We start from the raw sequence: 13,926 nt of genomic DNA on the forward strand, positions 1-13,926 counted from the left end.
GCCAGTCACCCCCCCCCCCCCGGACCCCCCCCCCCCCCACTCCTTCCCCCAGAAAAATTGCACTACTGCTACTGTATGTACATATATATATTTTACTGTTCCATTATTCTATGTTCGCTCTTCTGGGTGAGATGCTAACTGCATTTCGTTGTCTCTGTACTGTACACTGCACAATGACAATAAAGATTGAATCTGAATCTGATAATTTGTTTCAGTGGATTCTCAAATTACTCAAAAATTAACTTTGCAGTCTCCCAGTTATCTAACTTTGGCCACTTCTATCTTGTCTGAGACTGCCCCTCAGCAATATCATTCAAAACGACCACCTTTTTCAACCCCCACTCTCTCTCTGCTGCTGGGTTGCTCATTCAATATTACAAAGAGCAAACTTTACCTCTAGTTAACCATTAAATAGAATCAAATCCATTGTATTCATCCTCTTTTCCACAGCTCACTCTGTATTAATAATTCTGGTTATATACATAGAGAATTTAAATAAAAACATATTTTTAAAAGGATGTTTATGAAATGCAGATGTACTGTAAAAGAAGACCAACATTTCAACCTTTCCCGACTTTTACAGCATTATCAGGGACTGATGGTAAATTACCTTTTGAGGTTCCTGCAAAGGATATCCATGGGGGATAAATAATCTGGAGGGGGGGGGGGGGGGGTAAAAGACATGAATGAAGCAAGGGCTCTGCATCAGGGAGTGAGTTTGCAGTGCATTGAGCCACTTAGCTGTTTATCATTTGGGGGAGAGAGAGAAATTATGGTTGCGATTTCTCATTTGTTCAGCTGCATTACCGAATCTATGTTGCAACCACCACATTTGTCAAACAAGTTGGAAATGCAAACACTATTGTTAACTTGATATGCTATGCCTTTAAAATAATGTATTTTTAAAAACCAGAGTGACTTGATACTGCCTCAGCCTTCACCACAGTATTCACAGCTTGAGCAGTTCTGTTTGAATATGAGCTGAGTTCCTGACCTCATCTTCTTTCCACCACCACAACCGCCTATTTTCATCTTGTTAATTTAGTTTATTTCCACCCCAGCTTCAATTGGTTTACAGCTTAAATCCTTATCTGTGTTTTAGTTACTTCCTGCGGTAATCATTCAAGTTCCCTTCTTGAAGCCGTCTCATTGGAAAAATATAGCCCACCTTAAATACCACTGATATCCTAATTTGTGGCAGGTTCTGTCAGCCCATCACCTGTTTATTATTCACACACGACTATTGGTTTGCCAGTGCCTTAAGTAAATAATTTCATCTTTGTGGCCTCACTCCTTTACTTCTCCATAACCTTTTCCCATGATATAATCTGATGGCATTGTTTTCCTCAAGTTCTGGCTTGTGCTATAGGCCTCTCATCCTCCATATGACCTTTGATGGCTCTGTGCCTAGCTGTGAGCACTCTGCTCTGGAATTCCTCCCATAACCTCTTTCCCTCTTTTCAGATGCTTCTTAAAATACCTCTCTTAGAATAAGCGAGTCCGGTATTCCGAAAAACGCAAGGAATCATGTCAAAGGTCAAATGCTATAAAGAAAAATTGAAGGAAGCGCTGTACATACAGTGAGTATAGTTTGGGTCCGATTTTTTTTTTTCCCCCTTTTTTTCAAGCTTGTATTTGTCATGGCTGACTCAAATTACAAACAATGTGCTGACTGTATAAACTGTGTATACATTTTAATCTTTGGTCACGATTTACGTGTAAAAATATATTTAATCTGAGGAACGGAGGTGCCAGGTAGCGGGAGAGCAGGGTGTAACAGCGAGGGAGAGGGGGCAGATGCGAGTGGGAGACGGAGGGTGGTGGGGGATACTGGGCTGGTGGAGAGACATTCTTGGCAGCTGCACGCACAGATACCCGCGCCTCATCTGCAGCCAGGATCAAACCTAGGTCCCTGGCGCCGTAAGTGCTGCCAAACCGTCCGGACCGACAGGACATCGGCCCCAGCCAGCGCGGAGAAGAAGTGCCAACCCCAGCTCAACTCCGCCTCTCCTACTGGGCCAACCGACAGCCCGGACCGACGTCCCCAGCAGCCCCAGGCCACAGCCAGCGCGGAGAAGAAGCGCCAACTCCAGCTCAACTCCGCTCCAACTCCAAAGGCACCCGCTCCCCGATGGGCAGCTATGGAACAAGTGCCAATTCGCCCACGGCCTGGCCGAGCTGCGCTCCCTCAGCCACCACCCCAAGTACAAGTCGGAGCCATGCCGCACCTTCCACACCACCGGCTTCTGCCCCTTCGGTACCCGCTGCCACTTCATCCACAACCCCGAGGAGGAGCGAGGGCCTCTGCCTCGCCTGCGCTAGAGCTCCAGCCTGGGCTCGGCCTCCTCCGGCCCGGCGCTTGACTGGGCCACGCTGCGGGCGGCCATCAGCCCCGACCTGGAGTTGGAGCTAGCCCGGACTCTGGGGTTGGGGCTAGGCAAGGGAGGGGGAGGAGGTTGTTGCTGCCGCCAGCACCAGCAGCTCCAGCGGGTGCCCGGCCTGCCCAAGGCCGGCAGGAGCCCATCCGCAGACTCTCTGACCGGGACGACTCAAGTAGCAGCGGTTCCGAGTCGCCCGTCTTCGAGCAGGGCCGGCGGCTGCCCATCTTCAGTAGGATCTCGGTGTTAGACTGAGGGGAGGGGGGTGGAGGTGAGAAGAGAACTGAATCAGGGTGTTGCCTCTCCCAAGCTGGGCTGGGTGTCGTCTCACACAGGGTGTCACCTTCCCCTCCGGGTTTGTGGGGCCTGTTGTACCCTAGTGTGAAAGACTGGAGCAAGGGGCGGTGGCATCTTTCCCATTGAGAGAATGTAAAGGGCCTGTCCCACTTGTGCGCCCTTGGCTCGCAAATTACGCGACCTCATAGTCGCTTGAGGTGTATGGCCACGCGGGGCCGGTCCTACTTGGAAGTGCGGAGGGGTATGGAGCTGTGAGGGGCCGGTCCCGACGTCGCGCGGGGCTCCGAAATTCTTGCAGTGAACAAAATCTTTGCGCACCAACGGCCTGTCACGGAACTGACGGCCAAAGTGGGACAGGCCCAAGACCCTGGCACGACGCAAAGTCTCACCTTCAACAGCAGCAGAAGCAGGCAAACGATCGCCAATCTCGGCCTGGGGCTCACGGCCGTTGCGGTCCGGATCCGCCCCCACTTCTACTCCCAGAGCGGGGCCAAGAAAATTGAAGATAGACACAAGATGCAGGAGTAACTCAGCGTGACCGGCAGCAACTCTGGAGTGAAACAATGGGTGACGTTTCAGTTCAAGACCCTTATTTTCAGACTGAAGAAGAGTCTCGACACGAAACGTCACCCATTCCTTATCTCCAGAGATGCTGCCGGTCCCGCTGAGTTACTCCAGCTTTGTGTCCATCTTCAAATGACGTCACGCGCTCCAGACGGCTGTGCGTACGCATGTAATCATGCCCGACCGTCTCGGCCGAACGCGACCATGGTCGCGTAATTTGCGTGCCAAGGACACGCAAGTGGGACAGGCCCTTAAGTTCTTAACAGCCACTGGAAAAGGCACGAGGCGCAGAGACGGTCACCGGCCGGCCGGGGATCTGCCACCCCGGGAGCCAGAGCAGCACCAGCGCCTCCCCCCTGTGCCGGCTGCATGTCCGGGGCCGCCACCGGGAGTGATGGGCCACCCGGGAGGAGACGGGGGCGGCCCAGCAGCAACTCAACAGCGCTTGCAGCGCTGTGGAGCCAGGTCCGACCTCGGACGAAACGCAAACCTGTACACAATGCAGCGCCACCGTTGTCAAGAATGTTTATAGCGAGTGACCTATGACCTGGGCATGCCCAGTCGGAATACCAAACTCGCTTATTAGCCTTTGCACACCAACTTTTAATGGTTACTTATTTGCTTTGTCATGTTTTTTTCCACCTGATTATTCATTAACAACATTATTTCTTCAGTGGTATCACATGTGAATGTAAGATATGTGTTGTAATTGATCTGGTGCTTTTTACATTCATCTTTTTTTAACATCTGGACATTAATGTCTAACATTTATTGCTTGTCTAATTGCCCGTGAGAAGGTGGTGGTCAGCCACCGCCTTAAATTGCTGCAGTCCTGATGAAGATATTCCCATATTTGGGTAAGGAATTCCAGGAATTAAACTGAAAGACGTTGAAGGAAGTCTTTCATTTCCAAATCAGGATAGTGTGCACATAATGCAGAGGGTAACCTGCAGGTAGTGGCATTCCTGCAAAACTTCCTGATGGTGGAGGTTGTGGATTTGGGAAGTACTGTTACCTTGGCTTGGGCGATTAATTGGAGTACATTTTGGAGATGGGGCACATTTCAACCACTGTGTGTCAGTGGTCAAATTGGGGTGAGGTTTCATTTTTTTTTTTTAAATCGTGATTTTCATTGTGGGGGAGTGGGATAGGCTGGAGGTGAGGTGTGGGGGAGCAGAGGGTTAGAGGGAGAGGAGGGTCTAGTGAGAGAGGTGAGGGGGAGCATAGAGAGGTGAGTGGGGCATAGAGGGAGAGGAGGGTAATGGGGAGGTGAGGGAGAGTGGAGGAGTGGGCTGGGGGGAGGTGAGGAATGGGGGAGCAGGGAGATAGGGAGGGGATATGGGGAGGGAGTATGGGGGTAGGGGAAATGAGAGGTGAAGGAGGGAATGGCGAGAGGAGGAGAGGGGAAAGAAGTGGAAGGGGGAGGGAGTGCTGGGGATGAGGGGGAATGGGGGAGGTAGGAAGAGGGATGGTGAGGCGCAGTTGGGGGTGGGTTGCCGTGACAAAGGCCATGACCGTATTGGTGTGATTTCTGGAATTGCTTCTGCGCCACACCCCTATATTGTCAGTGCCGATGGCGGCACCTACAGGCGTAACAGACAACATATCCTGCTTGTGAACGAGCCAGTTCCTCCTCCGTTTTACCCAGACCATACTAGTGCACTTCCGTCTGTGTCTTGCGGCACTCTTCCGCCTCTACCAGCACAACAACCCACGTCTGCAATGGCTCCTCTGCCAGTGACGACGTCACCTGTGCCACAGTCTCCTGCTTCGTCTCCAGGAATGCTGGTTCAGTCTCCTTCACTTGTGCAGCCACCTGCTCTGTCCCCGGGGAGAAAGAACGGAGATGGTCTCTATCGTACACGTGCTGGTCGTGTTTGTAAGCCGGTTGTGAAGTACCCTGACTATGTTTGACTTTCCTCCAGTTTATTATCAATTGCTATGCATGCCTTACTTAGTTAATGGGTTTGTACTGTTGTTGATTCTTTAAGAGGGAGGATGTAGATCAGTGTTACTCGTGTTATGAGTCCTGCTTTTGTAGTTGCGTCCACTAGCTTTACAGTAACCCTCCCTGCGTGGTTCCTGCATTATTAGAAAAACGTGCTACCATGAAGTTACCTATGTTATGTCGTTAATAAAGTCTTTGGACCTTTATCATGGTGTAAGGCTTCAGTTATTTGGACAGCCGCAACACATCACACTGGCTGCCAAGCGGGGTTTCTGGTATCCTCAAACCTTTCACAGTAAGCACTGCAATGGCCCTCTATCTGGCATGACTACACTCAATAGTGGTGTAACTTGTGAGACCCGTTCACTTTCCAGCACACCTTCTGTCCCTTCAAATGTGATTGGTGTAACTTTGGAGATGTATGTTCTTAAACAGTGCAGGTAAACAAAATGGTTCCATGGTGTAATGGTTAGCACTCTGGACTCTGAATCCAGCGATCCGAGTTCAAATCTCGGTGGAACCTGTTCATTTTAAATGCATTTCGTTGTCTCTGTACTGTACACTGACAATGACAATGACAATTAAATTGAATCTGAATCTGAAAACTGCTGACATTGAATTCCTCTGTACTACCCTTAAGCAGTTGTTAATGCAAACACATGTACACCATGGTAGACACAAATGCTGGAGAAACACAGCGGGTGAGGCAGCATCTATGGAGCGAAGGAATATGTGACGTTTCGGGCCAAGACCTTTCTTCTGACTTGAAACGTCACCTATTCCTTTGCTCCATAGCTGCTGCCTCACCTGCTGAGTTTCTCCGACATTTTTGTCTACCTTTAATTTTTCGAACATCTGCAGTTCTTTCTTAAACCTTGAACAGCATGAACACTTGTGAATGATAGATTGTGGTATTAATAATTTAAATGTCTATACCACTATACCAATCAAAAACTTCTGCCACGAAAATAGTCTTCCGCAGGAAAACCCCTTCATCCTATGAACAGTGTATGCACAAAAATGTTGATATTGGATTTTTCAGGACAAACAATAAAACTATTCACCACTGACAAAGTACTAGAAATAATAGTCTTAATACCAGATGCTCTAAATTTACAAGGATCCAATGGCATGGAGTCCCCAAAAGGATGTGTACAGCTCATTATATCCAGCATATAACCTGGTGCTTGTGGCTGATTTTAATCAATAAAACTATAAACATTCTCAGATGCATGCAGTAGTTTCGGTGAACTAGTTTGCTACTTTCCAGACCGGCACTGGCATTTGAACGTACCATAATTCCTTCCTGTAGAAGTGAGTGTGTCATGAGTAAGGAGGCTATCTAAGACAGATAGGGCGATTGGAAATTGAAGACCGAGTGAGAGAGCAGCCATCTTACTGGAAAAATAAATCAACTTTAAAAATCGGCGGGAAAATGTAGAAACTAGTATTTTGCTTGGTCAGAGTGTTGTTGATTGAGGTGGAGGGACATAGATTGAAGCAGGAGTGCAATTGGCTGAGTAAGAGGCAGAGTAGCAAATATAAAGGCAAGGTACAACGGAGAGGCCTGTTGGGAGTGGCCATATTGAGGTGAAGTGCTGTGTTGAGAAAAAAATGCAACGAGGCTTTGGCTGAAGAGGCTTTGGTGAGAAACGCAGGTAGAGAAGAGTGCTGACCTGTCATGCCAGAGCAGTAACAAACGGGAAGTGGAAATACATGTTTGATACACATAAAGGAGGCATGCAGGAACCCTCAATGTTCTGCAGATGCATGATGTGGGATCTGGTGGACCTGTTGGTGGTTCCTGGTGACCGTATCTGCAGCAAGTGTCGGGTGATCGAAGATCTTGGACCACATTTGGAGAATTGTGAGCAGTTTGGGTATCATATCTGAGGAAGGATGTGCTAGCTTTGGAGAAGGTCCAGAGGAGGTTTTCCCCTGGGAGAATGATCCCAGGGATGACTGGGTTAACGTATGATGAGCGTTTAACGGCACTGGGCCGGTACTCGTTGGAGTTTAGAAGGATGACGAAGGACCTCATTGAAACTTACCAAAGTTGAAAGGCCTGTTTAGAGTGGATGCGGAGAGGATGTTTCCACTAGTGGTAGAGTCTCAAACCAGAGGGCATAATCTCAGAATAAAAAGACGTACCTTTAGAAAGCAAATGGAGAAATCTATTCTGTCAGAGGGTGGTGAATCTGTGAAATTTGTTGTCGCAGACGGCTATGGAAGCTGTCATTGGGTATTTTTAAGGCAGAGATTGATAGATACATGATTGGTAAAGGTGTCAAGGGTTATGGGGAGAAGGCAGGAGAATGGGGTTGTGAGAGAAAGATAGATCAGCCATGATTGAATGGCGGAGTAGACTCGATGGGCCGAATAGCCTACGTCTGCTCCAATGACATGAACATGAATTTATGAACCTTATTTATACATAAGGCACATGAACAGAGTTAACTTGTTCAAGGTACTCCAGAACTTCCATTCATGTAGAAACAGAAAAGAATAAAATTTTGCTTCATATCCATCAAGTATTGCTTTCACATCATGAAAGATAGTATGTCACTGTAGCCGGTATCTCAGTAACTTTGGAGGCTAATGGTGTAGTATGAATGTGATGGTGGTGATAAACATGAGTTCGGAAGAATGCAATTTAATTTTCTCATCACTACATCTTTCATATGGTCAATTATTTCTTTTGAAGTGACCTAAAAAGTTGTCAATGATTCTGTGTATTTATCACTTCTTGACAATTAGAAAGTAGCTTACTCGATCAAGTGGAAGAATTGCACCGTGTATAGAGCAATGACTCGTATAACTGTAAAATTTTAGGACAACATTCCACACTAAAAGATTTTTAGATGGAGAAATTGGGAGTAGGAGATAGTCTTTGCAGGAAGCAGGATGGGAAGAAGTGTAGTCAAGATAGTTGTGGTAATCAGCGGGTTTGTAATAGACGTCAGTCAATAGTCTATTCCTTGTGATGGAGACTGAGATCAAGAAAGGGGAGGTAAGTGTCGGAGATGGTCAAAGTAAATTTGAGTGCAGGATGAAAATTGGTGATTAAATGTATGATCCATGAGTTCTGCATGGATGCAGGAGGTAGCACAGTCATCAAGTCAAGAGTCGAGAGAGTCAAGAGAGTTTATTGATTTAGATTAGATTCGTTTATTGTCATTCAGACCTTTCGGTCTGAACGAAATTCTGTTTCCCTGCAGTCATACATATAATTAAAAAAATGACAAAAACACACAATCAACACAAATTTAACATCCACCACAGTGAGTTCACCAAACACCTCCTCACTGTGGTGGAAGGCAAAATCTTAAAGTCTCTGGCTCTTCATGTGTCATGTGTCCCTGATGAAATTCTTGCTTTGCTTCAGCACAACAGAACATAGTAGGCATGAATACAGAACAGATCAGTGTGTCCATTTACCATTATATAAATATATACACGCATGACTAAACAAATTTATGAAGTTCAAATAAACAGATAATGGGCTATTAATGTTCAGAGTTTCGTCCAAGCCGAGTTTAATAGCCTGATGGCTATGGGGAAGTAGCTATTCCTGAACCTGGTCGTTGAAATCTCCAGGCTCCTGTACCTTCTACCTGAAAGTAGCGGGGAGATGAGTGTGGGTCCTTGATGATGCTGCCAGCCTTTTTAAGGCAGCGACTGCGATAAATCCCCTCGATGGAAAGGAGGTCAGAGCCGATGATGGACTGGGCAGTGTTTACTACTTTTGTAGTCTTTTCCGCTCCTGGGCGCTCAAGTTGCTGAACCAAGACATGATGCAACTGGTCAGCATGCTCTCTACTGTGCGCCTGTAGAAGTTAGAGAGAGTCCTCCTTGACATAGCGACTCTCTGTCATCTTCTCAGGAAGTAGAGGCACTGATGTGCTTTCTTTATAATTGTATCAGTGTTCTCGGACCAGGAAAGATCTTCAGAGATATGCACGTCCAGGAATTTGAAGCTCTTGATCCTTTCAACCATCGATCCGTTGATATAAACGGGGCTGTGGGTCCCCATCCTACCCCTTCCAAAGTCCACAATCAGTTCCTTGGTTTTGCTGGTGTTGAGGGCCAGTTTATTGTGCTGGCACCATTTGGTCAGTCGGTTGATCTCTCTTCTATACTCTGACTCGTCCTCATCAGTGATACATCCCACAACAGTGGTGTCGTCAGCGAACTTGATGATGGAGTTCGCACTATCACTGGATACGCAGTCATGAGTATAGAGTGAGTACAGCAGGGGATGAGCACACAGCCTTGAGGTGCTCCCGTGCTGATTGTTATCGAGGCTGACACATTTCCACCAATACGAACAGTCTGTGGTCTGTGAATGAGGAAGTCGAGGATCTAATTGCAGAGGGATGCGCAGAGACCCAGTACCGAGGTTGGTAACCAGCTTGGAGGGGATGATTGTATTAAATGCCGAGCTGTAATCAATGAATAACAGCCTGACATATGAGTTTTTGTTGTCCAAGTGGTCCAGAGCGGAATGGAGAGTCAGCGAGATCGCATCCATCGTTGATCTGTTGTGGCGGTAGGCGAACTGCAGTGGGTCCAAGTTCTGTGTCGAGGTAGGAGTTGATTTGCGCCATGATCAACCTCTCAAAGCACTTCATCACCACCGACGTTAGTGCCACTGGTCGATAGTCATTGAGGCACGTCACCTTGTTCTTTTTGGGCACCGGTATAATTGATGTCAATGTAACGGAGATAGAGTTCGAGGATAGGGCCAGTCAGCGTACACCTGGAACAGGGATTGTTCAATAGGCAATAGGTGCAGTAGACCATTCGGCCCCTTGAGCCAGCACTGCCATTCAATGTGATCATAGCTGATCATCCCCAATCCTCAACGTACTCTACAAAGAGGCAGGCACAGCTGGGGCCCATGCATGTCCATAGCTACGCATTGGACTTGGAGGAACTGGGAGGAGTCAAAGGGGAAGTTGAGGATGAGGGCTGGTTCCGCTAGGCGGAGTAGAGTGTTAGTAGAGGGAAATTGGATGATTCTACGTTCGAGGAAGAAACTGAGGACGTTAAGGCTTTCCTGGTGGGGATGGAGGTGTAGAGTGACTGAACGTCCATTGTAAAGATGAGGGAGTGATGGCTCGGAAAGCAGGTCATTAAAGAGACGAAGGGCATGTGAGGTATCTTGGACATGTCGGGAGAGATTGGACTAGGGTGGATAGAATGGAGTCGAGGTACGTGGTAATCATTTCCCTGAGACAGGAGCAAGGAGACCGGTGGGCGGCGCGACTCTGATCAGCAGCGGCCTCTGCAGTCTGTCCGCGTTTTATTATTTTCTGTCTGTGTTTAAATGTAGTTTTTGTTATTTTTTGTTGGGGTGTGTGTGTGTGGGAGGGGGGGGGGGGAAACTTTTTTAAATCTCTCCCTGCACTGGAGACCCGACCTTTTCTCGTCGGGTTTCCGTTGTCGTTGGGGCCGCAACGAGGAGCGGCCTCCAACAGGAAGAAGCCGGGGACTCTGGTGCTACGACTCACCGTCGCCGTCGCGGGGCTGGCCGAGTCCGGAGCGGGTGGAGCGGTGGAGGAGCGCTGCTGCTGCTGCTGCTGCTGCTACCGGAGAGTCGGAGGCTCCAACGGCAGGTCTGTGGACGGCGGCACCGGGAGCCCGCGGTTCCCTGGAGGGAGACCGCTTTTCAGGGCTCTCGCAACGGCGACTTCCCCCGCCCGAGTTGCGGGGTTGAAGAGCTCCTGGAGCGGGGCCTAACATCACTGCCCCGCGCGGCTTGGAATGGCCGCGGGACTCTGCGAGCGCACGCCGGGGGCTCCAACACCAAGACCCAGTGTGCGACCTCGCACCACCCGGCGTGGCTTTAATGGCCGTGGGACAATCGCCATCGCCAGCCGGGGGCTTTGACTTTGACTCTGACATCGGGGGGGGGGGGGGGAGAGTGCAGTGGAGAGATAAGTTTATTAGGCCTTCCATCACAGCGATGTGATGGATGTTTATGTAAATTATGTTGTGTCTTGGGTCTATGTGTTTGTAATGTATGGCTGCAGAAACGGCATTTCGTTTGGACCTCAAGGGGTCCAAATGACAATTAAATGTATCTTGTATCTTGTATCTTCAGAAACGATAGGTCTGCCAGGGCAGTTGTGTTTGTGGACATGGTGGATCGGATTCCAACATTGGAGGTGATATCTGCCAAGTGTGGCCTGGAAAAGTTCTTGTAATATTTCTTAAATTTCAGTGCATTTTTCCAATTCAATGTATATGCTCCACTCATTAAAAAAATGAACAAATGAATTTGTGTTAATGGCAATTGAAAACAGATTTAAAACTGCTGCACTTCTTGGCAGATTTAATTAAAAAAATTGCACCCAGATTGCTGATTTTAACCACGGTTGATTGTTTTGATTTATTTATTCATTCTTGGGAATGTTTAACAAGAGTCCGAGCCAAGCATTTAATAAATGACTACAGGATCGAAATTCTCAAGCTGTTATGAACAACCTTTACTTGACCCGAGATAACAATAACTTAATATAACAGCTGACACTGCAACTTCTAATACTCTTTTTCACTCTAAATTACAAGCTTTCCCCAATGTATTCAAGCTACCTGAATCCAGATGTCAACATCTTGTGACTGACCAGGTCACACTTTGCTAAATGCATTTTAGTCTTGGTGGTTAAACTGTTGATGCCGTCTGGTTGCTCACCAGTTACCTATCTCTGACTACAATGTTTTTGTGGCCGTGGATGTGCTTTTTTGGGGGCAAACATTGTTCCTCAGTTTCTCGTTGTCCTTCACTCAGTTTAGATTTATTTGCAGTTATTGTTCGCATTACACCTTTTGACATAGGCCACAAACTTGCTCATTCAATTTGAAGGGGTCAGACAGCCCAAAGCAGACAATTTAATTCTCGTTTATCTTGTGACAGCCTTGCATTTGTTACTACCGTTTTCAATAGCTGATTGATCTACAATTAAGTTAGACCATGTAATGCTATTTTTGTTTAAAAACTGATTTACTTATTACTAAGCCACTTCAGTACTTACAATATGCTAAAATAAGATGTTTGGTCAGCTTTTTCTATCTGCAGGCTACAAATCTCCTTTTTTAACATAAGGCTGTCTGACTCCTTTAAAGTTGGTATTGTCAAATCCATACGGTGCTGGTTCAAACACATATGGATTGCTGTCAAGGAATCTACAGCATCCATTTTTTAGGTATGTTCCTTGTTTAGTTATTGCACTAAACCACTGAATTTTCTGCCCCCCCCCCCGCTGCAATCGGAATCTGAAGCCTCTCAAAACTGGAATTTAACACGGCTTTAACATGTTATTCATGCAGAAAGGCATCACTTATTCATTGTCAGTTTTCTCTATGCCACGCACAATCTCACAACCAAAAAGACTGGAGAATATTAGTTTTCAGATCCATCCCATATTTACCCTTTGAATCAATTGGATAGAAAGTTTCTAGAGCATCTCAAAACTGGCATACAACATGGCTTTATCATGATATACATGAAGACTCCCCTTGTTCTCGTCCATTATTCTCTATGCTGCTGTTCAGAAGGTTAGATTAAATGGGATTAGGATGAACTGGCCAACTAGATATAAAATCAAATGAAGACTGGAGGACCAATTTGTTAAAGACGTGCCAAGGTCTACTGGAGATCCCAGTTGCAAGCTATTTTTACTTCCTTTCCCATTCCAATTCCAACCTTTCTGACCCAGACTTCCTATACTGCCAGCAAGGCCACATGCAATTCGGTAAAACAACCTGGTATTCTGCTTGGATACCCCAATGGTCAGAACATTGAAGTCTCTATTTCAAGTAAAAAACCCCAACCAACCAAGTATGCACAAAATTCCCCTTTTGCTGTCACCCTGGTTCTTTCTCTTCCTTTAATTCATCTCCCACTATTCCCCACTTCCCCACTTCCCTTTGCTTCCTTCCTCCCTGACCCCTTCCACCCATATCCCTCAGTGTAGCTTTATATTTCACGCATCTTCTTTCATTATTTGATATCCTTTTGCTTTTGTCACTAACTCCATCCATCTGCCAATCATCCCAGTATTAATCTATCACCTCATCTGTATCCATCTATCACTTGCCATGCTTCACCCTACCCCCTACCTCTTTGTCAGCTTTCTGACCTGTAATTCCATCCGTTTCTAAAGGATTCCCGACCCAAAACGGCGGTGCCTGCTGATTTCCCTCTGCAGATGTTGCCAGACCCACTGGGTTCCTCTGGGACTTGGCTTTTGTTCAAGATTTCAGCATCAGCAGCCTCTTGTCTTCTGGATACAACGTTACCTGCTGGAGTGAGGATACAATATTGGCTTGGTGGAAGGTGGTAATGGATCGGTGTTTTCAATTTGGAGGTCTGTAGCCAGGTATGTGCTACAGGAATTGGTGCTGGTTCTCTGTTGTTTGCCACATATATTAAATAATTGGATGAGATTATAGGTGGCATGATTAGTTTGTGGATGACACCAACTTTTGTGGCGTTGTGAAGGTTGTCTACAGCAGGATCTAGATGAAGTGGGAAAATTTGCAATGGAATGCCGGAAGGAATTTAACTCAGACACATGGAAAGGATGCATTTTGGTAAGTTAAATCAGGCCAGGACATATCCAGTGAAAAGCAAGTCCTGTGGAATGTTATTAGATCAAAGAGATCTTTGGGTGCAAGAACAAGATAGTTCCCTGAAAGTGGTGACACAAATAGATAAGATGGTCAAGGAAGCAT

At 46.8% G+C, this 13,926-nt stretch overlaps 1 protein-coding gene and 1 non-coding gene across 2 annotated transcripts; both read left to right on the top strand.

The window, feature by feature from the left end:
- Positions 1-682: 682 nt before the first annotated feature.
- On the top strand, positions 683-3,384 carry LOC129705904 (mRNA decay activator protein ZFP36L3-like). Its single transcript, XM_055649809.1, has 2 exons — positions 683-712; positions 1,909-3,384. The coding sequence occupies exons 1-2, from the start codon at positions 683-685 to the stop codon at positions 2,320-2,322; spliced, it is 444 nt and encodes a 147-aa protein (XP_055505784.1). The 3' UTR covers positions 2,323-3,384.
- A 2,254-nt stretch (positions 3,385-5,638) lies between these two features.
- trnaq-cug (transfer RNA glutamine (anticodon CUG)) lies at positions 5,639-5,710 on the top strand. Its single transcript has one exon. It is a non-coding gene; the product is annotated as a tRNA-Gln (tRNA).
- Positions 5,711-13,926: the final 8,216 nt, after the last annotated feature.

Source organism: Leucoraja erinacea, chromosome 2 (genome assembly GCF_028641065.1).
Source record: "Leucoraja erinacea ecotype New England chromosome 2, Leri_hhj_1, whole genome shotgun sequence".
Taxonomy (NCBI): domain Eukaryota; kingdom Metazoa; phylum Chordata; class Chondrichthyes; order Rajiformes; family Rajidae; genus Leucoraja; species Leucoraja erinaceus.

Coding starts and splice junctions, on each gene's coding strand:
- LOC129705904 (XM_055649809.1), top strand. CDS start 683: ATGAATGAAGCAAGGGCTCTGCATCAGGGA. Junction 713..1,908: donor CAAGGGCTCTGCATCAGGGA/GTGAGTTTGCAG, acceptor GATCAAACCTAG/GTCCCTGGCGCCGTAAGTGC.